Source organism: Aotus nancymaae, unplaced genomic scaffold, assembly GCF_030222135.1.
Source record: "Aotus nancymaae isolate 86718 unplaced genomic scaffold, 86718_ANA_hifiasm-v0.15.2.pri h1tg000006l, whole genome shotgun sequence".
NCBI lineage: Eukaryota > Metazoa > Chordata > Mammalia > Primates > Aotidae > Aotus > Aotus nancymaae.
In genome coordinates this window covers 69,054,813-69,079,513 of record NW_026988417.1, presented here as the reverse complement: position 1 = coordinate 69,079,513, position 24,701 = coordinate 69,054,813, and the positions used below count along the sequence as shown (strand labels likewise).

Genomic DNA, 24,701 nt, shown 5'->3' with positions numbered 1-24,701 from the left:
ATATAGCTGGTTAGATAACTGGACTCAGTTATCCAAGCAAGTAATAACCAAGTGCTACAGACGAGTAGTTGTGTCCTCAAAAAATTCATGTTGAAATCCTAACACTCAATATGGTGATTTTAGGAAGTAGAGCTTTTGGGAGATCATGATGAGGATGGAGCCTTCATGAATGGGATTAGTGCTCTATCTCTTTTACCCCTTCTGCCATGTGAGGTGGTGAGAAGACAGTCCTCACCAGGAACTAAGTCTGCTGGCACCTTATCTTGGACTTTCCAGCCTCCAAAACTGGTGGGAAATAAATTTCTGTTGCTTATAAGTTACTCAGTCTATGGTAGTCTGTTACAGCAATACAAACAGACTAAGACAGATGACTTAGAACTTTAGACTATCCTTAAAGTTCTAATTCAGATATTAAATTCATGTTAAACTAACAGTATTGAGCATACTGGCAATTCTGAAATATCTAATCAAAATCTTTTATTGAATTCAATCAGAAATATACAGTTTTCAGGATTTTTTTCAATTATAAGGTTAGTATAGAAGTGAAAAGTTAATTCTGTGACATATATCTGGACCAACTTTCTGAATTTGCAAAATGAGTAACAAATATACAATTCTCATTTTTTCAAGGGACTTTGGCCAACAAGTGAAAATAAAGCGTTCCTTTTGATCTCCTGTGGAATCCCTATAGTTATTTCAAGAATAAGAAAGATAAACAGTGTATCATACTACAGAGCAACGAAGAGATTTATAATAGAAACACTGATTAAAATGACCATCCCAAACTGTGGAAGCAGCATTTTGCCCGAGGATGCAGAAGGATGGCTTTTGGGACTTGGAACAGGAACTGGACCTGGAGCTGTTAACAAGAATACACAGTCACTGACACATCATTTTTTATATCAAGTATCATCCACCTATACGATATATCCTGAATATCTAAACGATGACCCTAAAGTTGAATTAGAAACTTACCTGAAATACTTCCAGCCAAGAACAATTTTCAAATAAATGTAATTCATTACAGATTTCAGGCTATATTTCCAAGTACAGTTGAATGGGTATAATATGGTACAATATTGGTGTTGGGGTGCCAATCCCCACACAATGAAAACCTACATGTAACCTGATTCCCAAAAACTTAACTACTAATAGCCTACCATTGACTGGAAGCCTTACTGATAATATAAATAGTTAATTAGAATTGTTACTCACTGAGCCATATAATCTAGTGGATGGATCACTCATCATGCATACCATGCTTGCTTTTTAGCTTATATTTTGTAGACTATATGTATTATATACTGTATTCTGGTTGGGGCAGGGTGGCTCACACCTGTAATCCCAGCATTTTAGGAGGCCAAGGCAGGAGGATCGCTTGAGACCAGGAGTTTGAGCCTGGGCAACACAGCGAGACCCCATCTCTATTTTTAAAAAGATAAAAATAATTGATTAGCACATATTTTGAAAGTTATATGTATTATATACTGCATTCTTACAATAAAGTAGAGAAAATATTAAGAAAATCATAGGAAGGAGAAAATACATTTATAGTACTGTACTGTATATATTAATACCCTAAGTTTACATCATCTGTTTACAAGATGAATTATCTGTCTGAAATGGCTGGCAACTGCAGCTGCAGACCTCAATCTACATATCAAGCAATTCTACTTTTTCTTGTAACGTCATGACTTTTCTCTGCTTGTGAACACTTCCAGCATCACTAGTGGCACTTCCTGTGAGTCCTGTGGTGTTATTCAAGGTTTATGGTATTGCACCGAACATGACAAAAAATACACGAGAACTGTGAGAGATCACTTTTTACCTTGATGTGCAATTTACTGGCAGTGAACTCCTCAGAGACGCTGAGCAACACATGGTATTTTAAAAGGATACTTGAAATACTTAAATTCACTGCAATAGCAACAGGAGGCGGCCATGAAATTATTACAGTGATACAGTATGTACTATAGTTAATTTTATGCAGTTAAGATACCATATCTTTACATTTCTTTTGACTTTGAATGGTGCCACATAGGGTCTGTGTGCAAAAGTTTGGATAAATACTAACTTTTTACAATAGATTTATGTATGTTTTATGGCAGTAAATGATAAACTAGACTAGTATCTACATATATTTCATGCATTCATGACGTATCTTTTTCTTATTTTTTTTTTAATATTTCTAGGCCATGCAGTTTGTCTGCAAGCTTCTTCAAATTGATGCAAATCTCCAAAAAAATTTCCAGCATATTTATTGAAAAAAAATCTGTGTATAAGTGGACCCATGCAGTCCAAACCTGTGTTGTTCAAGGGTGGACTATATATGAAGGTCTGCGACTCTTAAGTTTTTTGTTGTTGTTGTTTTTGAGATGGAGTCTTCCTCTGTCACCTAGGCTGGAGTGCAGTGGTGCAATCTCAGCTTATGGCAACCTCCGCCTCCCGGGTTCAAGGGATTCTCCTGCCTCAGCCTCCTGAATAGCTGGGATTACAGGTGTGCATCACCATGCCCAGCTAATTTTTTTTTTTTTTTGTATTTTTAGTAGAGACAGGGTTTCACCATGTTTGTCAGGCTGGTCTTGAACTCCTGACCTCGTGATCCACCCACCTCAGCCTCCCAAAGTGCTGGGATTACAGGCGTGAGCTACCATCCCCGGCTGACTGAAGGTTTTCTCTAGGATTTCACATGCTTTTACATTTCTATGTAGGCAAGATAATGATTTTATGTTGTTCAAGTTCTCTAGCATTTTTTAGCAATTTTTCTATTTCCATTTTCTGTATATACATGCAAGGTAAAGTTTAACTCTGTGTCTCTTCTGTTTCAAACAAGATAACCACCAACATACACCTGGATATACAGTCATCCCTCAGTATCCTTTGGGGATTGGTTCTAGAACCCCTGAGGATACCAAAATCCACAGATGCTCAAGTCCCTTATATAAAATAGCATACACAGCCGGGCGCAGTGGCTCTCGCCTATAATCCCAACACTTTTAGAGACTGAAGCAGGCAGATCTCTCAAGGCTAGGACTTTGAGACCAACTAGGCAACATGGCAAAATGCCACCTTTCCTAAAAATACAAAAATTAGCCTGGAATGGTGGGGCATGCTGTAATCCCAGCTACTTGGGTGGCTGAGGCATGAGAACCACTTGAACCCAGGAGGCAGAGGTTGCAGTAAGCCAAGATTGCACCACTGAACTCCAGCCTGGACGACAGAGCAGCCTGTTTCAAAAATAAATAAATTAATTTAATAAAATAGCATACACAGTATTTCCATATACCTACACACATCCTCCTGTATGCCTTATACCATCTCTAGATTTCTTATAATATCTAATAAAATGTAAATGATATGTAAGTAGTTGTTACACTGAATGGGTTTTTAAATTTGTATTATTTTCCCCCTAAGTATTTTCGATCCACAGTTGGTTGAATTCCAGAGGATACAGAGGGCTAACTATAGCTGCATTGTTTTTTAAACACTAATCTCTGCAAGCTGATAAAAAATAAATAAATGTTTTTCCCTTCATACATACATTGCTGGAGAAACTCCTTCCCTTTCATTTGAACTAGTGGAGAGGAGCAGTGGAGTCCATCCAGAGGAGAAACTGTTTCATGCTGCTCTAAACTCAGATAACTGTTTTTGTTTAAACTATAGGGAAGTGTTGACTGAAAGTATCCAAATGGGATCACCACTCAGATTTCATAAATAAAACCAAGAAAAATAGCCTGTAAGATCTGTAAAAGCCTTCATATCATCAATTTACTTGCCATAGTTGTAAACATGCAGTTAGGTGTATAAACATGGAGAAATGGACAGGCAGATGCACACGTGCATTAGTACAGTCATGCAATGCATAACGATGTTTCCACCAATGATAGACCACATATATGACAGAGATTATAATAGAGCTGAAATCTTCCTATTGCCTAGCAACATCGTAGCCATTGTCACATATTACGTGTTTGGGGTGATGGTTGTGTAAATAAACTACTGCACTGCCAGCTGTATGAGACTATAGCACATACGATTATGTACAATACATAACACTTGATAATAAACAACTATGTTACTGTTTTATGTATTTACTACACTTTTAATCATGATTTTATACTGTACTTCCACTTATTAAAAAAAGTTAACTGTACAACAGCCTGAGGCAGGTCCTTCAGGAGATACTCCAGAAGCCATTAGCATAGGCGAGGACAGTTCCATGCATGCTGCATGTTACTGACCCTGAAGACCTTCCGTGGAACAAGACATGGAGGTGGAAGACAGTGATACTGACGATCCTAACCACAGGCCTAGGCTAATCTATATGTTTGTGTCTCAGTTGTTAACAAAAGTTTAAAAAGGTAAAGAAAAAGGTGATAAAAAAGCTTTATAGAATAAGGATATAAAGAAAACATATTTCTGTACTAATCTACAATGTGTTTTAAGCTAAGTGTTCCTACAAAAAAGAATCAAGAAGTTAAAGAAAAGTAAGTTTATAAAGTAAAAAAGTCACATTAAACTATGGTTTACTGTTGAAGAGGAAATGTTTTAGTGAATTTAGTGTAGCCTCTGTACAGTATGTATAAAGTCTACAGGAGTGTACAGTAGTGTCTCAGGCCTTCACATTCACTCAACACTCATCGCCCAGAGCAACTTCTGGGCCTACAAGCTCCATTCATGTTAAGTGCCCTGTACACCTGTACCACTTTTTATCTTTTTTTACCATACCTTTTCTATGTTTAGATACACAAATACCACTGTGTTACTGTTCCCTACAGTACTCGATACAGTAACATGCTATAAAGGTTTGTAGCCTAGGAGCAGTAGGCTGTACCACGTAACCTACATGTGTAGCAGGCTCTACCATCTAGGGTTGGGTAAGTACACACTATGATGTTTGCACAACGACAGAATCACCTAACAACACATTAATCAGAACATGTCCCTATCATTAAGCAATGCATGATGATGGTATGTTACCATAGACCAGTGGTTCTCAGGAGGCAGTATTGCTCCAAAAGGCAGTTTGGACAATTGCCAAGAGTATTTTTTTTTAACATTGCCAACAGTGGGGTGGAGGTAGAGGACTAAATATCCTACAGTGCTCCAGTCCTGGACCCTGAAAAATTGGCTGACTTCCTGCACAACTTTTAATTGTACTGCTAGACATGTATGTAAGTTAAAACCTATTTAAAATAATCAAACTCAGAACCTAAAGCAGTTTTATGTATTAAAAAATATTTTTAATAGTTTTGATAAACATTAAACTCAGTTTTTATTTAGTATCTACTGTATTTCTTCACTTTCATTTTCTTATACTTCCTGTATAGAATAGCTTCCAATGTTCTCTTCAGCCCAAATTTATTTGCATAAATAAATGTAAACATCTGTCTACTTTATTTAACCTCTTAGTATAAACTCAGCATTTACATATTGGAATATATGTAATTTAACATAAATTACATATGACATGATGGTTTTTATGGTTACAGGTGCATCTTATTCTGTCAGGATAATATAAGGACTTTATAAAATACTAGTTATAAAAAGGGAGAATTGGGTTGAGAGGGTTGAGAACCACTGTTCTTTCTTTTTTCAATGTATTTTTTCTTTTTTTCTTTTTATATTTTGCTCCTAGTCTCCAGACTGGTGAGAACCACTGTTCTAAAGAATAGAGACTCTAGATACAATAGAAAATGATTATTTAAGAAACAAAGTTATATCGTCCCCAACACACACATGCACACACAAGCTTTTGGATATGACATTATACTCTGTTATTAGGATGCCTTAAACATTTGCAACTTTGTTCCCTTTATGAGGAAAAATAAATTTCTCACTTTTTCTACATTACAGAAGCAGGCATTTATCAACTGAGGAAATGAGATATTTCTTACTAGGATTGTTGGTATTTCCTTGACTTTTATCTTCTAAAATATAAAGAGATTTTGAGTTAATTACACTGTACATCTGTTCATTCAGAAGACAAAGATCTGATTAAAAATTAAGCAAAGTTGGTTATCTCTGGGAGTGGGTCTGAGGGGCAGGGTAATAAGTTTATGGGTATGCGTGGGGTTGGGGAAAGGGTTTAATTTGTACTCATCTGTGCTCTTTGAATTTTTTTTTTTTTACCATCAATATGTGTTTACATTAAAATAAAAGTTAAAATTTTGTTTACAAAAAGGTGTTTTCTACATAGTGAACTCAGATTCCCAAGTACAACATGAGTAACTACAATTCATTGAGAGTTTACTGTGTGCCATGCATTGTGCAAATGCTTTATGTACACTGTCACCTTTACTTCTTAACAGTCTTATTAGGCAGGTATAATTATCCATATTTCATAGGTATTCCTGAAAACATTTATGCAATGTTTTGAGGGATGCCATGCATAAAATCACAGAGTTAACTGGTGCTAGAAACATCTAATTTCAAATTTGTTCTGAATTACTATGCTATACAAATGCTCCTCGACTTATAGTGGGGTTGTGTCTCAATAAATCCAATGTAAGCTGAAAATACCATAAGTCAAAAATGCATTTAACACACCCAATCTACAAGAACATCATGGCTTAACCTAGCCTACCTTAAACGTGCTCAAAACACTTACATGAGCCTGCAGTTGGGCAAAATCACCTAACATAAAGCTTATTTTATAATAAAATGTTGAATATCTCATGTAATCTATTGAATAATGTACAGAACATGAAAAAGAGAATGGTATAGGTATTTAAAGTATGGTTTTTACTGAATGTGTATGGCTTTCAGACCATTGCAAAGTCAACAAATCCTAAGCTGAACCTGACAGAGCAGGAGCACTGTCATCTCAGACAAATACCGCCACTTTAAGTTCTAGCTCCCTTTCTAGACTCACGCATTTCAGGGAAATCACTTCTCTTCTAACTACAGGTGTCCAGAAAGAGCAAACAGTAAAACACAAATAAAACAGCTTGGGCACAGAAGGAGGTGGCGGGAAAGTCTCTTGGGTAACTGCCAAACTTCACCCTCATACAATGGGCCCCAGTAAAACAGTGGGCCTTAATAAGCACATTCCTTTCCCTTCAGGTGCACTAAGATAGGGAAGCTAAAAGCAGACTTGGGGATATGCCTGCAGCTGTAGAAAGACGTATGGGACAGACACACAACTCTTTCTCCCAGATAAGCACAACAAGGAGACACAGAAGCAGTTCGAGCCTCTGACAGACTCTCCCACCATAAATCCTTAAAAACTCTTGGTCTGTAAGAGAGTGTGCCTCTCAGGTTCGTTTTATCTAAAATAAATCTGTCCTAACTGGCAAGCCACCTTTTCATGTTTCTTTCCTCTTTAATTCTAACAGAACCATTGTAAGTTGGAGACCATCTGTACTACCAAGTGTGTGCCCAGCATTGAAATATTATGATAGCACCATATTTTAACAGCTTTGAAGCCAAATACCAGTTCTAGGAGCCCAGGATAGGGGTTAATAACTAAATCTGGCTGGAATACAAGTGTACCACAAAGTGAACAGAGCTTGAACAGTTTGAGTCCTGGGTGTCTCTTTCTAGCCTATTATAAATTCCTTAACCTTTTTATGTTCCATGTTCTCATCTCTGAAGTGTCAATAACATGTACCTTATTGGATTAAACGAGATCCTGTGTACTGTTTTCACATCACCTTTTAAAAAGCTACACACAGTTTTCCGGGAGACGACACAATACACTAGTCCCAGCAAAATCGAGTGGCCTATTGGAGGATACAGAGTGCAGTGAAGAATACAGAATGGCTGGTCCCAATACTGGCAGGCTGCACAGTCCTCATTCACAGTTCTTGGATGATGCTATTTCTATGTCTACAGATTCCCTCACCCTGGGAAGCCTCCTGCCTCATTTTGGAATAGACAGGCCCAGCTGGAAGCCAACTGTTCCAGTTTAAGATCAAGTGCCTTTTATGATGTCTGGCCCAGAGAACAATAACAACAGCCTGCTGCTCACACTGAAGGAAGAAGTTCTCAACATTTTCCCGGTCTGGCTTGCAAACTGGGGTATCAGAAAGTGTACGGCCCAGATATCTTCCCCAGACCCCGTAAGACTGAGCTAACTGAATGACTATGGTAAAGAACTTAGACTCTGTGGTGCCTCCACCCCCAGTAAAGAATGTATTACCAGGTTTTTCATTCAGTTGTGTCACTTCTATTCCTAAATGAGAAAAAGGTTGTCAGATAATAACAAAGACAGCTACCATTTATTACTATGTTACTACCATTCATTTTGCTAGGTACTTTATCTCAGTAAGTCTTTCATCAGTCCTGCAAGACAGAAGCTTTCCTCATTTTACAGATGTGAAAGCAGAGGCATAGAAAGTGAAGTAACTTATACAAAGTTACCCAGAGGAAAGTGGCAGAGGAGAGACCTTCCTGACGCCAGGTCTGTCTGTCTAAACAGCTCACATTCATCGTCCACTATGTTCAGTGGCTGCCTTTCAGATAACCACAGTGTGATGAGCAAGACCCCAATGACGGCACTGTGCAAACTCAGGACCAGCCAGCTGAAGAGATATAGATGCACAAGGTGTGTCATCAATGTCACTAGAGGTTCACTTCAAAGTTGTGGCCAAATCAACAGCACAAATTTGGGTCAATATAAAGGAGGACCTGGACCCTTTTCTCTGAGCCTATGTTTGTGCTTTATTTAACTAATAGAACATACTGTTTCTGTATACAGCATGCAGTTTCCACTGACAGCAGCGTTAGATGAAGTTCAGCACTGTGTGGATGAATACAGTTTTTTTTTTTTTTTGAGACAGAGTCTTGTTCTGTCGCCAGGCGCCAGGCGCTGGGCTGGAGTGCAGTGGCGCTATCTCGGCTCACTGCAACCTCCGCCTCCCAGGTTCAAGCAATTCTCCTGCCTCAGCCTCCCAAGTATCTGGGACTACAGGTGCACGCCACCATGACCAGCTAATTTTTGTATATTTTTTTTAAGTAGAGATGGAGTTTCACCATGTCGGCCAGGGTGGTTTCTATCTCTTGACCTCATGATCCGCCTGCCTCAGCCTCCCAAAGTGCTTGGATTACAGGCGTGAGCCACCGTGCCCGGCTGGATATAGTTTTTAAGATGCCAACTATCTAATTTATTTAACAGATCATCATTCTCATAATAACAAAATCTGCAAAAAAATATTTTCAAAGTACTAAGTGAACTGAGAAGAAAGGGTTTTAAGCATTGGACAGTGGCTTGCACCCTGAGATTTTGTGGTTTATAGTCCTTATAAATATTCCTGTCTTGTACATATGACTACTGATGGCTACATTTGATAGATGACAATTATGAGGCATAGGAAGTCCCGTGCATGTCTAATGGTGATGACCAAACTGGCATCTTCCCCTCTGGCATGCCTATCAGTCGCTTACCAGGTAATGGAAAAGGTTCTGGAATTTTCATTCCTAAATGAGAAAAGTTTTCAGTGACTTACAGTTTGCTCCACTGAGTATAATTTTCAAACTCTTGTTTGATGAGCTTAAGAGATGCAAGCACCAAAGGCCCCACTGCACTAGTTTCTGGCTTTTTATTTAAAAGTTCTGTCTATATAAACTCTCATTCTACAACTCCACACCAAGATTAGAGGAGTCTTCTGCCATAGCACTTCACTGAGTGTGTCTATGCCAGGAGAATACTGTGTTTTGTTACCTGGAGATACAGACAATGAAATGTTAGCCAAGACTAACAGTCAACTTGTGCATAAAGTTAGGTTTCTATTGAATAACTTTAGCTGTAGAACCTGGAAGGTGCTAGATTGAAGCATCCAGATGCCTGGAGCCTTTCCCTCAGCCATATCCCTAACAGAACAAACTTTCCCGCCCCCAGAGACAATGTTCCAGGAGCACACGAATGTGCAGGAGGAAAGGCACTTTCTCTCCTCTTCCCCAGCTAAATATTGCAGATGACTGGCAGGCAGCTATAAGGGAAATATTCATGAATAACAGTCTCATGACAGTATTCTCTTTCATGCCTGGGGAATCCTGCTCACCTCATTCTTGGGCTCAAGGAGTAAACAGAAAAGTTGTCTTACCAGGTATTTGGGTGGGTTCAAGGATTTTCATACCTAAAGGCAGAAGTGAATATTGGTTTGTATTAATCAGTTCTCTTATACTGGTAATGCTCTCTTTTGTCTATACTTCTTCCATTTCCAACTCTCTCAAAAAAACAAAAAGGTGGGGGGAAAGAAAAAAGAAACAGCAACAACAAAAACACTTTTCAATGACTCTTCATTCTCCAATGTGACAGAGTCCAAATGCCTTAGCCTGGACTTCAAGAACTTCCATGATCTAACTCATCTCTCCAAGCTTATCTTCATAAGGCAGTCCTAATGCACCAGTTTTTGGATGAAACAGTACTGGTTTTACATTTCTGCTTGGTTTAGCTCTACTGTAATTACAGTTACTAGCTCTATGACTTTGAGCAGGCTACTTAATCCCTCCTCACTTCAATTTCTCATTTTGCAAAAGAAATATTTACCTTGTAGGTTTGTAGTTAGTGAGGATTAAAGGAAAGTCTGCATAAAAGTGCTTGGTACATTGCATAGAACAAAAAATCAAGTCCCTTCATTCTAGTCTAACTCATTCCTCAAACTCTCCAGGCTCAGTAATTTTTTTCTTTTTTGAGAGACAGTGTCTCGCTGTGTCACCCAGGCTGGGAGGCTGGGGTGGGGTACAGTGACACGATCATAACTCACTATGATTCTCCTGCCTACACCTCCCAAAGATCTGGGATTACAGGTGTAAGCCACTGTGCTGGCCTTCCACAGTGTTCTTCACCCTAGGAATTCTCACTGTCTCCTAACCGTGTAGCTAGTCTCTGTAAATACATTGTTTACCAGGTGAAAGACTGAGCCCCTTGCTTTTTATTCCTAAGGATGAGAATAAGAGCTATTTAGTAAAAAAAAAACACAATCAACTTGAAAACTAATTTAACCTTATACTTGACTTCTGTAGTAGAAAACTCAGAACCTTTTGAGAAACGGCGGGGGATAAGGTAACAAAAAGAAGAGATTTAACCCACTGGAGCCTAATTGATGGTAGAAACTATGGCTAGTGACCCAGAATCTCTCCTAGGTTAAGCAGCTCTTGTTCATTTTTTAAAAAATCAACCCCAAAACCCTGACCCAAATTGTTGTTATATGTAATATATAAAATACGCTTCCTGATTATATAATACATTATAGATAATTTGGAAAAATACAGAAAATCATTAAAAAATTAAAATTCTCTTAAAATTGCAGATCTCAGAACTACTCTACTCATTCTTAACATTTTTGGTGTATTTCAATCATTTTGCTATGCATACATATATGTGCACATATATTTTTAAAAGTTAATACTATACTCTATATGCTGTTTTATATCTTATCATTTACCACTGTATTAAGAGCACTTTCTTATATCTTTACATGTTTTCAAAAACATGATTTTTTGTTTTGTTTTGTTTTGTTTTTTTGAGACGGAGTCCCGCTTTGTTGCCCAGGCTGGAATGCAGTGGCACGATCTTGGCTCACTGCAACCTCCATCTCCCGTGTTCAAGTGATTCTCCTCCCTCAGCCTCCCGAGTAGCTGGGACTACAGGCACGTGCCACCACGCCTGGCTAATTTTTTTTGTATTTTTAGTAGAGATGGGGTTTCACTGTGTTAGCCAGGATGGTCTCGATCTCCTGACCTCGTGATCTGCCTGCCTCGGCCTCCCAAAGTGCTGGGATTACAGGTGTGACCCACTGCACCCTGCCTCAAATACATGATTTTTAAGTTGTTTAGTGTTTCATAATATATATGGTATTTTACTTAACAATACTCAATGGTTTGACACCAAGGCTCTTTCTAAATTTTTGCTGTCAAATAAAAATTTCAGGAAACCATTGCTTTGGACTAAGTTTCTGCAGTAGGCCCCAACAGACCAGACTAAAAATTGAAATGGAATCACCCATGCTAAAGTTCTACATGACCTAAACTAAGTTGTCTGACCTTCCAAGAAATTAGGAGAAAGAAGTAACAGAATTTCCCAAACAGGCCAGTTTAAAATCTTCAGTCATCAGCTTGATAAATGAAGTTCCCTCTGCTTCAATCCTTACACACAAAAAAGGTAGCCTGAAATAAACTGATGTTAACTAATCAGTTATTTTTCTACTGTTCTGTCTAAAAGTAACTAATACACTCTGTTCTTTGCTTCTCCTTTCTTTGGCTCTTCTGTCTTTAAAGCCTGTAATCCCAGCTACTCGGGAGGCTGAGGCAGGAGAATCGCTGCTGAGCTCAGCTGAATGGAATACTTACTCTATGGAATAAAGTGTTGCCCAATTGTAGAATCTCAAAGCCAATTGACAATTTAAATTTGTTGTAATTTTGTCTTCTGACACCACCATAACACTGTGATAAACATCTTTTGTACAAAAATCTTTGTGTTCATCTCTACTTTCCTTGGGACAAATATCCAAAAGTGTTATAAACAAGTCAAAAGGTATAAACGTTTTTAATACTAGTAATACATACTACTAAATTGCTCTCCAAAAAAGTTCCAATTTATAGTCTCACCAGTAATTTATGAGAATGTTCCCGTCCCAGTGCCCTTGAGGATATCTGAGTACTTCCCCCACCCCAAGACAGAGCCTCACTCTGTCACCAAGGCTGGAGTGCAGTGGTGTAATCTTGGCTCACTGCAACCTCCACCTCCCAGGTTCAAGTGATTCTCCTGCCTCAGCCTCCCAAGTAGCTGGAACTACAGGTGTGTGCCACTATGCTTGGCTAATTTTTGTATTTTTAGTAGAGACAGGGGTTTCACTATGTTGGCCAGGCTGGTCTTGAACTCCTGACCTCATGATCCACCCACCTCAGCCTCCCAAAGTGCAGGAATTATAGGTGTGAGCCACCGCACCTGGCCATTTGAGTAATATTAAAAATAAAACAAAAACAAATACTTGAGGATGAGTAATACTTTGGAATGTACTAAATAATCAAATGGATATAGCTAATGGCATCTATTAATCAGATTGCTGGAGACAGAAATAAACACAAAGAATCATCATTTTAATTTAGAAAAACAACACTATTTGTTATGCCCTGCCCAATCCCCTAGATGTCACAAGAACGTAGGGAATAATTAGTCACGCCTTCCTCTATTTGCCGGGATGACCTAAAGATTGTTAGACAGGAGATACAGACCTGCTGTGTCATTTTTCTAAAGAATTCTATCTGAAACCCAGGAGGATCTCTAATATACCAAACCAGTAAGCTAAGGTGGGCTCTACCTTCTTCTCGCTTTTCTTACCATGACATTCTTACCTGTTCCCACATGTAAAAGGAGAGACATTGCAAAACGTAAGCCCCCAGCATTTATATAAATGCCTTACCATGGTCTTCAAGCTTCTGGTTTTTCTCATCTGAGTTACAAAAAGAAGCTTATCAGTTTTAACAATGGAACAAAAGAACTGGCAGTTACTAGAGCTACAGCAAAATTGTTTTCAGAAAATATGAAAAGATTCCCATCTGTAAAGGGAGATACCTTGCAAAATTTAAGCCCCCAGAATTTATAAAAAATGTCTTACCATGGTCTTCAAGCTTCTGTTTCTTCTTACCTGAGTCACAAAAAGAAACTCATCAGTTTAACGATGGAACAAAAGAGCTGGCAGTTACCATAGCTATAGCAAAATTATTTTTAGGAAATATGACTATAAAGAACCATTTGATATGTCCAGGAAACTACCCTACTAGACTTAAGTGCTGGCCAAAATCTAAATGTGCCTTGGCTAATGAGCTGGAATATTCTCTGCCCCATTATTAAGAAAAGTCATTACAAATAGCTAGTCTACCAGGGATCTCAAGGAGATGAGAAAATGTCTGTTTTGAAGAGTCAGCTGAAGTCCCCATGAAGTGATCAGTAGAACCTGTGACTGCAACAGAACAATAAAAAGAAGGGCGGCTAAGCAAGTCCTCAAGGCATAAAGTGCTGCACTTCTATCAGTACAGGAGGTATCTTCCCAAACATGGAGCAAATTGCATATTTTAAAAAGGCTGGAACCTTTTCTCTTTTCAACAGAAAAATTTATTGTGGCCACATAAGCCAAACACATGATATGGAGCTTACATGCAAAGAAATGATTTGGGCCATATATCCTTAAGTGGAAACTTTAAGAACATCTAATCACCCACATATTTTAGTTAAATCGTGTTAAACATCAAGCATCGGTATATTTGAGAGATGCAAATCTGCTGAATTTTGTATTTTCGTCTGAATATTTGGAGTCACACAGGTTCATTTCAATGACTGAATACAGAGCTATACCTAAGAAGCCCCCAGAACTGGTCAAGAATGACTAGCTCTTTATTCTCACCACCCTTATTCTCCAGAAATTTTCCATATTGTTCAAATCTCCACGAATCTAGTTCTCTCATTTCAGGAAGGTACATTTCCCTAGAATAGGTTCTTTGTTTTTTCCTCTTATACAGGCCAAGTCCCTGCTTTATATCTGCAAATTTTCTTCAACTAAGAATTACATTTGCTAAACAAGAAAGAGCTACTAAACATCCAGGTAAGGATTATTATTATTAACTTTGGAGACAGGGTTTTGCCCTGCCACCCAGGCTGGAGTACAGTGGGCACGATCTTGGCTTACTGTAACCTCTACCTTCCAGGCTCAAGTGATTCTCCCGCCTCAGCCTCCCAAGTAGCTGGGACTACAGATGCACACCACCACGCCTGGTTAAGTTTTGTATTTTTTGTAGAGACAGGGTTTCGCCATGTTGTCTAGGCTTGTCTTGAACTCTTGGGCTCAAATGACTCACCCACCTCGGCCTCCCAAAGTTCTGGGATTATAGGCATGAGCCACAGTAACCAACCAAGATTATTTTTAAAAATTAGAGCATACTCACCAGGGTTGTAGACATAGATGTGTTGAAAATATTCTGAAATACAGACATGTTTTTAATACATGGTACTATGCTCAGATGTGAATGTTAGGTTGTCTGTTTTTTAATAACAGATTTGAGTTGGCTTATATTTAAGAAACATAATATGGTTATTATAAGAATATAAAATTTCAATTCAAAGATGAATGTGGATTCACTTTTTTTTTTTTTTTTTTTTTTTTTAAAGACAGAATCTTGCTTTGTTACCTAGGCTGGAGTGCAGTGGCATGATCTGTGCTCATTGCAACCTCCACCTTCCAGGTTCAAGCAATTCTCCTGCCTCAGCCTCCCAAGTAGTTGGGATTACAGGTACCCGCCACCATACCTGGCTAATTTCTGTATTTTTAGTAGAGACGCTTTCACCATGTTGCCCAGGCTGGTCTCAAACTCCTGACCTCAAGCAATCCACCTGCCTCTGCCTCTGAATGTAGATTCATTTTAATTACATGAAAAAAAAATTCACAGGAAAGCTAACCAGGAAGACAGCTAGAAACAGAGCCTTGTTTTTGAACTTTTCTTCTCTCTCTTCTGACACCTTTGGTATGTTTTTAAACATTTTAATGAGGAAATTTCAAAATGATCCACCCAAAGCACGTCTTAATCTAAAGGCATTTTTGGCACCTTTAATTCAAATTTATTAGGCCCATTTGATAATGCTGTTCCTGAATACTCTTAGAATTTTCTGTCTACCCTACCAAATCTTTCCCACAGTTCTCTAAGAAAGATTATTTTTTGTTACATCCTCTTATTTTTCCCCGAGGAAGTTAAAATCGACCACATTACCCTTCTGTCATCCCATTCTCCTCTTTCCTTGAGCTATATTCATGCCATTCCTTCACTGGTCTCCCAAATGTTATTTCCTAAGATAACAAAATACAGGAACAGGAGCTAGCTCTCTGCATAGGAGTCCAGTGGGAAATGGCTGAAGGTGTGGGGGAATTAAGGAGGCCTTAAACTCCTGTAAGGTCAGGCTCAGCATGTTCCCTTCATGCCCAGGCCAATGCAGTGTTTGAGAGAAGAGCCACTGGTGAGTCTGGGGGTGGGGATGAGGGCGGCAGTGGGGAGCTGGCAGCAAAGGCTCCTAGGCTCTCCACCTGAAAGGGTACTAGCAGAAGTGCAATTTAGCCGTGAGAAAATGATGTTTGACAGTATGACAGTACAGTGGTGAGGTGGCTCTGACCCATACCTATGAGAAGTAACTGATAAAATTCCTATTATAGGGACAAGACTTTAAAGCATATCTTACCTAGGTTCTCAACACAGTTTTCAGTTTTTAGTCCTGAAACACAAAGATAAAGTTTTATTAGTTAGACATAATCTACCCTAGTAAATATTTCAATTAATTTATGGCTATTGGTAACCTAATCTGTCAGCTCCTGGTCTGTCATAATTAGTGAGATGCAAATTGCAGGCTGGGCATGGTGGCTCATGCCTGTAACCCCAGCACTTTGAAAAGCTGATTCAGGAGGATAGCTTCAGCCCAGGAGTTCAAGACCAGCCTGGGCCACATAGGGAGACCCCATTTCTACAAAAAGTTTTTAAAAAAAATTAGCCAGGCATGGTGGCACATACCTATCATCCCAGCTACTCAGGAGGCTGAGGTGGGAGGATGGCTTGAACCCAAGAGGTTGAAGCTGCAATGAGTTTTGTGCTATTATACTCCAGCCTGGGCAACAGAGTGAGACCCTGTCTCAATTATTTTTAAAAATTGCTGAACAATTATATTTTAATATTTATAGTACAGCCACCAAATAGCCGTATGACCTTTGACAAAACACCTAAGCTTTCTGGAATTCAGTTTTCTTATCTGTATCTTTTACTAGGAGACTGCTTTAAATGACTTTAAAGAGCCCATCCAGGGCTAATACTTTATCATTCTATTCTATAATTAGTTTGCAAAATTTTGGAGAAAATTTACCTATCAAATTAATCTTCTCTTCAGATACTAAATGTCCTCAACAGCAAACCTATCCCTCTACTACTACAATTCCTATCCTTTGAAGAAAAAGAATCTCAATCAGACCTTCAACATCCTTTAATATTTGAACAAGGATCCCTCTCACATTCATACAGGAAAATGAGTTGGTATGCCCTAGAATATTCATTTGTATATGAGGAAATCCACAATATTTGGAGAACAAAACATGGCATCCAACAGTACTTTTTGTAAGGCCCTAGGTGCTCTCACTGGTGATGCCCTAGAAAAAGTTGTCAGTGCTGCAGTGATTCCCCTGAGACTTGACAGAAAGGGGAATCTACCAGCCAACAGCAGTAGGGAAAGAAGGTTAGGGAGACAGCATGGAGGTTTGGTTCAGTATGAGCCACATGGAAGGCCTACCAGAATGCACAGCGAAGGTCCAGATGCCTCATGGTCTCTATTCATACCTGGCTAACTCACTAATCTAATCTGGAAGTTCAGCTACCTGAGGAGGAGCCTCTTCACCTACAATAGGAGAATCCCTGGAGAGGACTGGCTCCTAAAAGAGATACACACTTCTATAATCTGCTCTGAAGTCCTGCTCCATCTGTAGTGAGTGTCTGAACCAAAAATCCAGGTGACTTGGTCCAGTTTCTACTGGTCCAGAAAATAACAGATCTGTTATAATCTGGACAGTGCCCTGAGGTTAAACTCAGGCATTTGGCTAGATTAGAAATTTAAAAATCAGTTCTAGAGATTATTATAAAATGTTGTCTAAGGGTGTGGTGGCTCATGCCTATAATCTCAGCACTTTGGGAGGCCAAGACGGGTGGATCACCTGAGGTCAGGAGTTCGAGACCAGCCTGGTCAACATGGTGAAACCCTGTCTCTACTAAAAGTACAAAAATTAGCCAGGCGTGGTGGTGTGTGTCTGTAATACCAGCTATTCAGGAGGCTGAGGCAGGAGAATCGCTTGAACCTGGGAGGCAGAGGTTACAGTAAGCTGAGATCACACCACTGTACTCCAGCCTGGGGGACAAGAGCGAAACTCTGTCTCAAAAAAAAAAAGAATGTTGTCTCAGCAGGAGATGACTGAATACAAGCCTCATCCAGAGAGCTTATTTGAGGGTGAGGTGAAGGTCAGGGGAATTGTGGATGAGAAGGCTACAGGTGTAAGTTGAAAGACGCAGCCTGGGGACCAGGCACCAGGAGGATTTTAAAAGCCTTTGTCTTTTGTCTGTAGCACAAGTTAGAGCATGTTTCTCAAAGTGTAATTTTCCCGCCACACCCTTCAGAATCACCTGAGTGCTTATTAAAATGGCAAATTCCAGGACCAGAGCCAAGACTACTATTGCTACATACTTTCTAGAGGGGGATGCCTTGTAATCTGCATTTTAAACAAGCATTCCAAGTGATTTTTATGCACAAAATTTTTGAAAGCTTCCTGAATAGAAAAGAATGGATATCTTTAATTTTCTTTTACTTTTTGAGATGGAGTCCTGCTCTGTCACCCAGGCTGGAGTGCAGTGTTGCAATCTTGGCTCACTGCAACCTCTGCCTACCGGGTTCAAGCGATTCTCCTGCCTCAGCCTCCCAAGTAGCTGAGATTATAGGCACCCATCACCACGCCCAGCTAATTGTTGTATTTTTCATAGAGGCAGGGTTTCACCATGTTGGTGGGGCTGGTCTTGAACTCCTAAGCTCAGGTGATCTGCCCACCTTAGCCTCCCAAAGTGCTGGGATTACAGGCATGAGCCACTGTGCCAGCCTGTTTAATGTTTAACACAGAGCCATTTTGTTAAGACTGTATTTCTCCTCCCTATTTAAACTCTGGATTTAATTTTCGGTTTCGCATTTTCAATAGCAGTAATCAAACTATTTTGAGTTTCTAAAGAAGTAGCAGGGTTAAAAATGGATAAAAGAATTGGTCCAGAAATAATAGAGAGAGGCATAAATATATAAGGAATGAAAAAGGAAACATAACAAGAGTCAGCAGATATAAAAAGAGATGAGAATACTATGACCAGCTTTATGCCTACTAATTTGAAATACAAAGGCAAATGGACAAATTCCTAGAAAAACGTAACTTACCAACCATTAAAGAGTTTAAAATTTTTCCAGAAAGAACATACAAAGATAATTCAGTTTTTACAGACAGAGAACCAGAGAGAAGGGAGTGGCACAGACAGGGAACTCCAGAGATCTACAAAGGGTTTCCCTCAAGTATTCAGTGGAGTACTGATCAGATTCTACATGTGAGAAAACTACCCAAGGCCAGAGAAAGAACCCAGAAGGTCAAGAATAGTGTCTATTCCCACCAACCAGGCTGGAAAACCTTATAATTCACAGGCATTAGGTAGAGTATTCAGAAGGGTACAGCCTCAGCAGTGAGAAATAATTAGCCCTAGATTAAAGTGACTCTGGTTCTGCCTGGAAAATCTGAAGAACAAGTCCTAAAATAATCAAACTGTTTTAAAGTAAATTAACTCTGTACCAGAACAAAGCTCAAGAATATTTTTAGAAATATAAAATTACCAGGCACACAACAAGGTAAAATTCACAACGTCTGGCACCCAAACAACCACCAGCAAAGAAGCAGGAAAATAACAATTCCTAATGACAAGAGAACTCAATCTAATGAAACTAACCCCAATCTAATGAAACACAACCGTTAGAATTATCAGAAAAGTAAATTAGTCATTACAACTGTATTCCAAAAAACAGACTAAAGGTGTTGTCTTACACCAGTTGCCACAGAAAATACCACAGACTGGGTGGCTTAAATAACAGGTTTTATTTCTCATAATTCTAGAGCTGGGAAGTCCAAGATCAAGGTACTGGCAGATTCTATTTCTGGTAAAGGCTTTCTTCTTGGCTTGCAGATAGCCACCTTCTCACTATATCCTCATATGTCAGAAAAAGAACAAGCTGTGGTCTCCTTTCCTCTTTTTATAAGGATCCCATCATAAGTGCTCCCACCCTCATGACCTAATCTAAACCTAATTACTTCTCAAAGGCCCTACCTCCAAATACCATCATAGTGAAGATTAGGGCTTCAACATATGAATTTTGGGGGGAATACATTCAGTAGTGAATGTCAGTACTACTAACGGATGTTAAGTACAGACACGAAAGATATAAAAAGACCCAAACTGAACTTCTAGAGATAAAAATTCTGAGATGAAATATACACTAGATAGGATTACTAACAAACTAGACACTGCAGAAAAATGATTAGCAAACTTGACACATTGTGGTATGCAAAATAACACCCTTCTTAAAGAGGCCTACATCCTATCCCCAGAACCTGTGAATATGTTATTTTACATGGCAATGGAGAACTGTGGTTGCAGATGCAAATAATGTTGCTAATTAGCTGGCCTTCAGGTGGGGCAATAATATTGGATTATCCAGGTGAGCTCAATCTAATAACATAAATCCTTAAAAGCGGAAAAAACGAGGTAGAAGAGAGAATCAGAGAGATGTGCAGAGGACTCAACATGCTGCTTCTTTTTTGAGACAGGGTCTCAGGATGTCCCTCTGTCACTTAGGCTGGAGTACACAGTAGTGCGGTCATGGCACAGTCATGGCTCACTGCAGCAGCAAACTCTTGGGCTCAAGCAATCCTCCCATTTCAGCCCACCACAGGTAGCTGGAACCACAGATGCATGCCACAATGCCCGGATAATTTTTTTTTTGTAGAGACAGGGTCTCATTAAGTTTCCTAGACTGGTCTCAAACTCCTGAGCTCAAATGATCCTTCTGCCTCATCGTCCCAAAGTGCTGAGATTACAGGCATGAGACATTATACCTGGCCATCAACATGCTGTTTCTGACTGAAGATGGATGAAGGAGGCCACAAACCAAGGAACGCAGGTAACCTCTGGAAGCTGCAAAAAGCAAGAAAACAGATTCTTGCCTAAGCCCTCCGGAAGGAATGCAGCCCTACCAACACCTTAATTTCAGCTCAGCAAGACTATGTTAGGCTTCTGAAATACAGAATTGTAAGGTAATAAATCTGTGTTGTTTTAAACCATTAAATGTGTGGTAATTTGTTATGGCAGCAATGAAATACTAAGATATACAATAGAAAACATCTAAAAATGAAACAGAGAAAAACACTAATAACAAAAAACGTTAGAGTTTCATTGAACTGTGGGACAACCTCAAGCACTTTAATATATGTATAAACAGAATCCCTAAAGGAAGAAGAGGTGAAAAAATATTTGCACAAACAGTAGTCACAACTTTCCAAATCTGATGAAGACTATGAACGTAAAAATCCATAAAGTTCAATGAACTCCAAGCACAAGATACATGAAAAAAAGACGCTAAGGTACATCGTAATCAAGTTGGCTCAAATAAGGATGATAAACAGAAAGTCTTAAAAGCAGCCGGGGGGAAGAAGGAGGCTAAATAAAGAGGAACAGAAATAAGAGGCGCAGCATTTTTTGTCAAAAAAATTTAAGTAAAATAACAGGGGAGCAATAAATTTGTAAACTACTGAAAGAAAAAAAAAAAAGATTAATCTAGAGTTCTATACCCAGTGAAAATAGCTTTCAAAACTGAATGTGAAATAAAGACTTTTCATACATACAAGACTTAAAGGTAAATCTGACAAAAGACGGGAAAGACCTACACACCGAACACTATTCGGATACAGCTGACCGAAATTAAGACCTAAATAAATGGAGATTTTATGCTATATTCATGAGTTGGAAAAGCAGACTTTTTAAAAACTTTTCTCATAATGATCTATAAATGCAAGGCAAGCTTAATCAAAATCCAAGCAGAAATTATAGAAATTGACAAGGTGATTCTAAAATTCATATGGAAGCATAAAGAACATATAATCACCAAAACAACTTTAGAATATGATGAACACTACCTGGTTTTGAGGTTTATTATATAGCCATAGTTCTCAATATATGATACTAGGATAAAGATAAACAAATCACCAAGCACAGTGGCTCACGCCTATAATCCCAGCACTTTGGGAGGCTGAGGCAGGTGGATCACTTCAAAACCAGCCTGGCCAACATGGTGAAACCCCATCTCTACTAAAAATATAAAAAAAATTAGCTGGGCATAGTGGTGCATGCCTGTAGTCCCAGCTACCTGGGAGACTAAGGCAGGAGAATTGCTTGAACCCGGTAAGTGGAGGTTGCAGTGAGTCAAGATCACACCACTGTACTCCAGTCTGGGCAACAGAGTAAGACTCTGTCTCAATAAATAAATAAATAAATAAATAAGCTACAAATTGGGAGAAAATATTTGCAAACCACATATCATACACCTTATATCTACAAAAATAATTCTCAAAAGATAAAAAAAAATCTCATTAAAAATGGGCAAAATCTTTGAACAGATGTTTCAGCAAATACATATAAATGGCAAATAAATATGTGAAAAGATGCTCAACGCTGTTACTCATTAGGAACAGGCAAATTAAAACCACAATAAAATACCATCACATTTCTATTAGAACTGTTAAAAAGACCTGTATCAAGTGTTAGCAAGAATGTGGTATAGCTAGAACTCTTACACACTCCTGGTGAGAATGTAAAATGGTACAGGTACTCTGGAAAACCATTTGGAAGTTTCTTTTAAAGCTACACATATACCTATCATATAATCTAGCCAATGCATTCCTAGGCATTTACTCAAGTGTAATGAAAGCATATGTCCATATAAAGACTTGCATATAAATGTTCATAGAAGTTTTATATGTAATAGCAAAGACTGGAAACAACCCAAGTACTCATCAACAGGTGAATAGACAAGTAAATTGTGTCATATCCACTATTCTACAACAACATGAATAAACTATTGATACATGGAACAATACAGATGAATCTCAAAACAATTACGCCAAGTGAAAGAAGCCAGGCAAAAAAGAGAACATACTGTATGATAGCATTTGAATGAAACTCTAGACAGTGCCAACTAATCTGCAGTGACAGAAAGTATATTAGTAGATGCCTGGGGATAGGATTGGGAAACAGGGAAAGGGAGGAGAAAGGAATTGCAAAGAGGCATGACGCTTTTGTAAGCAACAAATATAAAATGCTTATCATCTTGATTGTAGTGATAATTTCATTGACATATACATATATCAAAACTTACTAAATTTTACTTTATGTGCCATTTACTGCATAGTATAACTCAGTAAGCAGTTAGATTTTTTTTTCAATTATGAGGATGAGAGGAACAAGACAGGACTAGGTTTTGGATCTGGTCTCTAGTTCCCTACCAAAGGAAACCCTACACATCCCTGACTTGCTAAATACTGGAGATTACATGGCTGTCATTTCAACAGAGAAGTCTACAGTTAGAAACCTTAGAAGCAGTCTGGACAAGAGTAAATAAAGCCCTCCCACAAGTTCCCTATCTCTTTTAGATCCAAAGAAATTACAAATATCGACGACTATACTCACAGCTGATTAGAATCTCTGGAAACAAGACTGCACTAGAATTTGTAGGTCATAGGGACTTCCTCTTTCTGCAGGGCTGCTACTGCTAGCCTGTTAACTGGCTATTGAGAAAAACTGTCTTATTGAAAGAAAAGTCATGATTCACTAAACCAATATCTTATAATTGTGCAATAGTTTCTCTCTGAACTACATTCCCATAAAATCGGACAAACTCTCAAAATCTCCTTTGTCATATAGAAATCTTACCTCCAATAAAGGGCCAAACCTGGCTCCTAAGACCTAATCCACTTTCACAAACAGGTGGCTGCCCTGCCATTAGATTTGTGGTTTTTCTGAACAGTGGCTGAGGTGTTCACAGGGCTACCAAAGAATACATATATATATATATTTATTTTTTTACTTTGTTTTTTCGAAATGGAGTTTCTTCTTGTTGCCCAGGGTGGAGTGCAATGGTGCGATCTCGGCTCAGTGCAACCTCTGCCTCCCAAGTTCAAGTGATTCTCCTGCCTCAGCCTCCTGAGGAGCTGGGATTACAAGTGCCCACCACCACGCCCAGCTAATTTTGTATTTTTTAGTAGAGATGGGGTTTCACCATGTTGGCCAGGCTGGCCTTGAACTCCTAACTTCAGGTGATCCACCTGCCTTGGCCTCCCAAAGTGCTGAGATTACAGACGTGAGCCACCATGGCCAGCCACCAAAGAATATTTTAAAATTTCAATAAAAACACAGCCACGCTTGATATCTGTCAGACACTGTGTGAACTACTAGCTTGAGGTAGAACTCAGTTTCAAAGTTACATGTTACATCATGTTACACACTGTCTGATGACATATATTTGCTGTATTAGTCTGTTTTCCCTCTGCTATAAAGACATATCTGAGACTGGGTAATTTATAAAGAAAAGAGGTTTGATTGGCTCATGGTTCTGCAAGCTGTATAGGAAGTAGGGTGGGGGAGGCCTCAGGAAACTAATAATCATGGCAGAAGGCAAAGGGGAAGCAGGCTCATCTTACACGGCCAGAGCAGGAGGAAGAGGAAGAGGTGGAAGGTGCTACACACTTTTAAACAACCAGATGTTGTGAGAACTCTATCATGAGAACAGCACGAGGGGGATGGTGCTAAATAATTAGAAACTGCCCCCATGATCCAATCATCTCCTTCCAGGCCCCACCTCCTACACTGGGGATTACAATTGACATGAGATTTGGGAGGGGACACAGATCCACACCATATCATTTGCAAAGCTAGGTCTTTTTAGCGATTGTTGTGACAAAAAACAAGCATATGTGAAAATCAGTGTGGAACAGGAAATGAGATAGTGCCTAATCTGATTCCAAGGTCTGAGAAGCTGTGAATGTCCAAAAAGCACACACATCCCATTAGCAAGTAATTGTGGTTAAGAGTAAAATAATAGCGCTTTTTAAAAG

The 24,701-nt window shown here is 39.0% G+C and overlaps 1 protein-coding gene across 16 annotated transcripts in view; it reads right to left on the bottom strand.

The window, feature by feature from the left end:
• Positions 1-462: 462 nt before the first annotated feature.
• Positions 463-24,701, bottom strand: part of ART3 (ADP-ribosyltransferase 3 (inactive)) — a 64,742-nt gene continuing 40,503 nt past the window's right edge. For 3 of the 16 annotated variants that reach the window (XM_064368057.1, XM_012447035.3, XM_012447034.3), the window contains 9 exons: positions 16,169-16,201; positions 14,887-14,919; positions 13,563-13,592; positions 13,368-13,397; positions 10,047-10,079; positions 9,388-9,420; positions 8,144-8,176; positions 5,898-5,930; positions 463-859 (listed from right to left, as the gene is read on the bottom strand). In XM_064368057.1, the coding sequence (XP_064224127.1) occupies positions 729-859; positions 5,898-5,930; positions 8,144-8,176; positions 9,388-9,420; positions 10,047-10,079; positions 13,368-13,397; positions 13,563-13,592; positions 14,887-14,919; positions 16,169-16,201 (389 nt within the window). In that variant the 3' untranslated portion in view covers positions 463-728. The remainder of the gene's footprint in view (positions 860-5,897; positions 5,931-8,143; positions 8,177-9,387; positions 9,421-10,046; positions 10,080-13,367; positions 13,398-13,562; positions 13,593-14,886; positions 14,920-16,168; positions 16,202-24,701) is intronic. The other 13 variants (XM_012447038.3, XM_012447037.3, XM_012447039.3 and 10 more) reach the window with 13 other exon arrangements.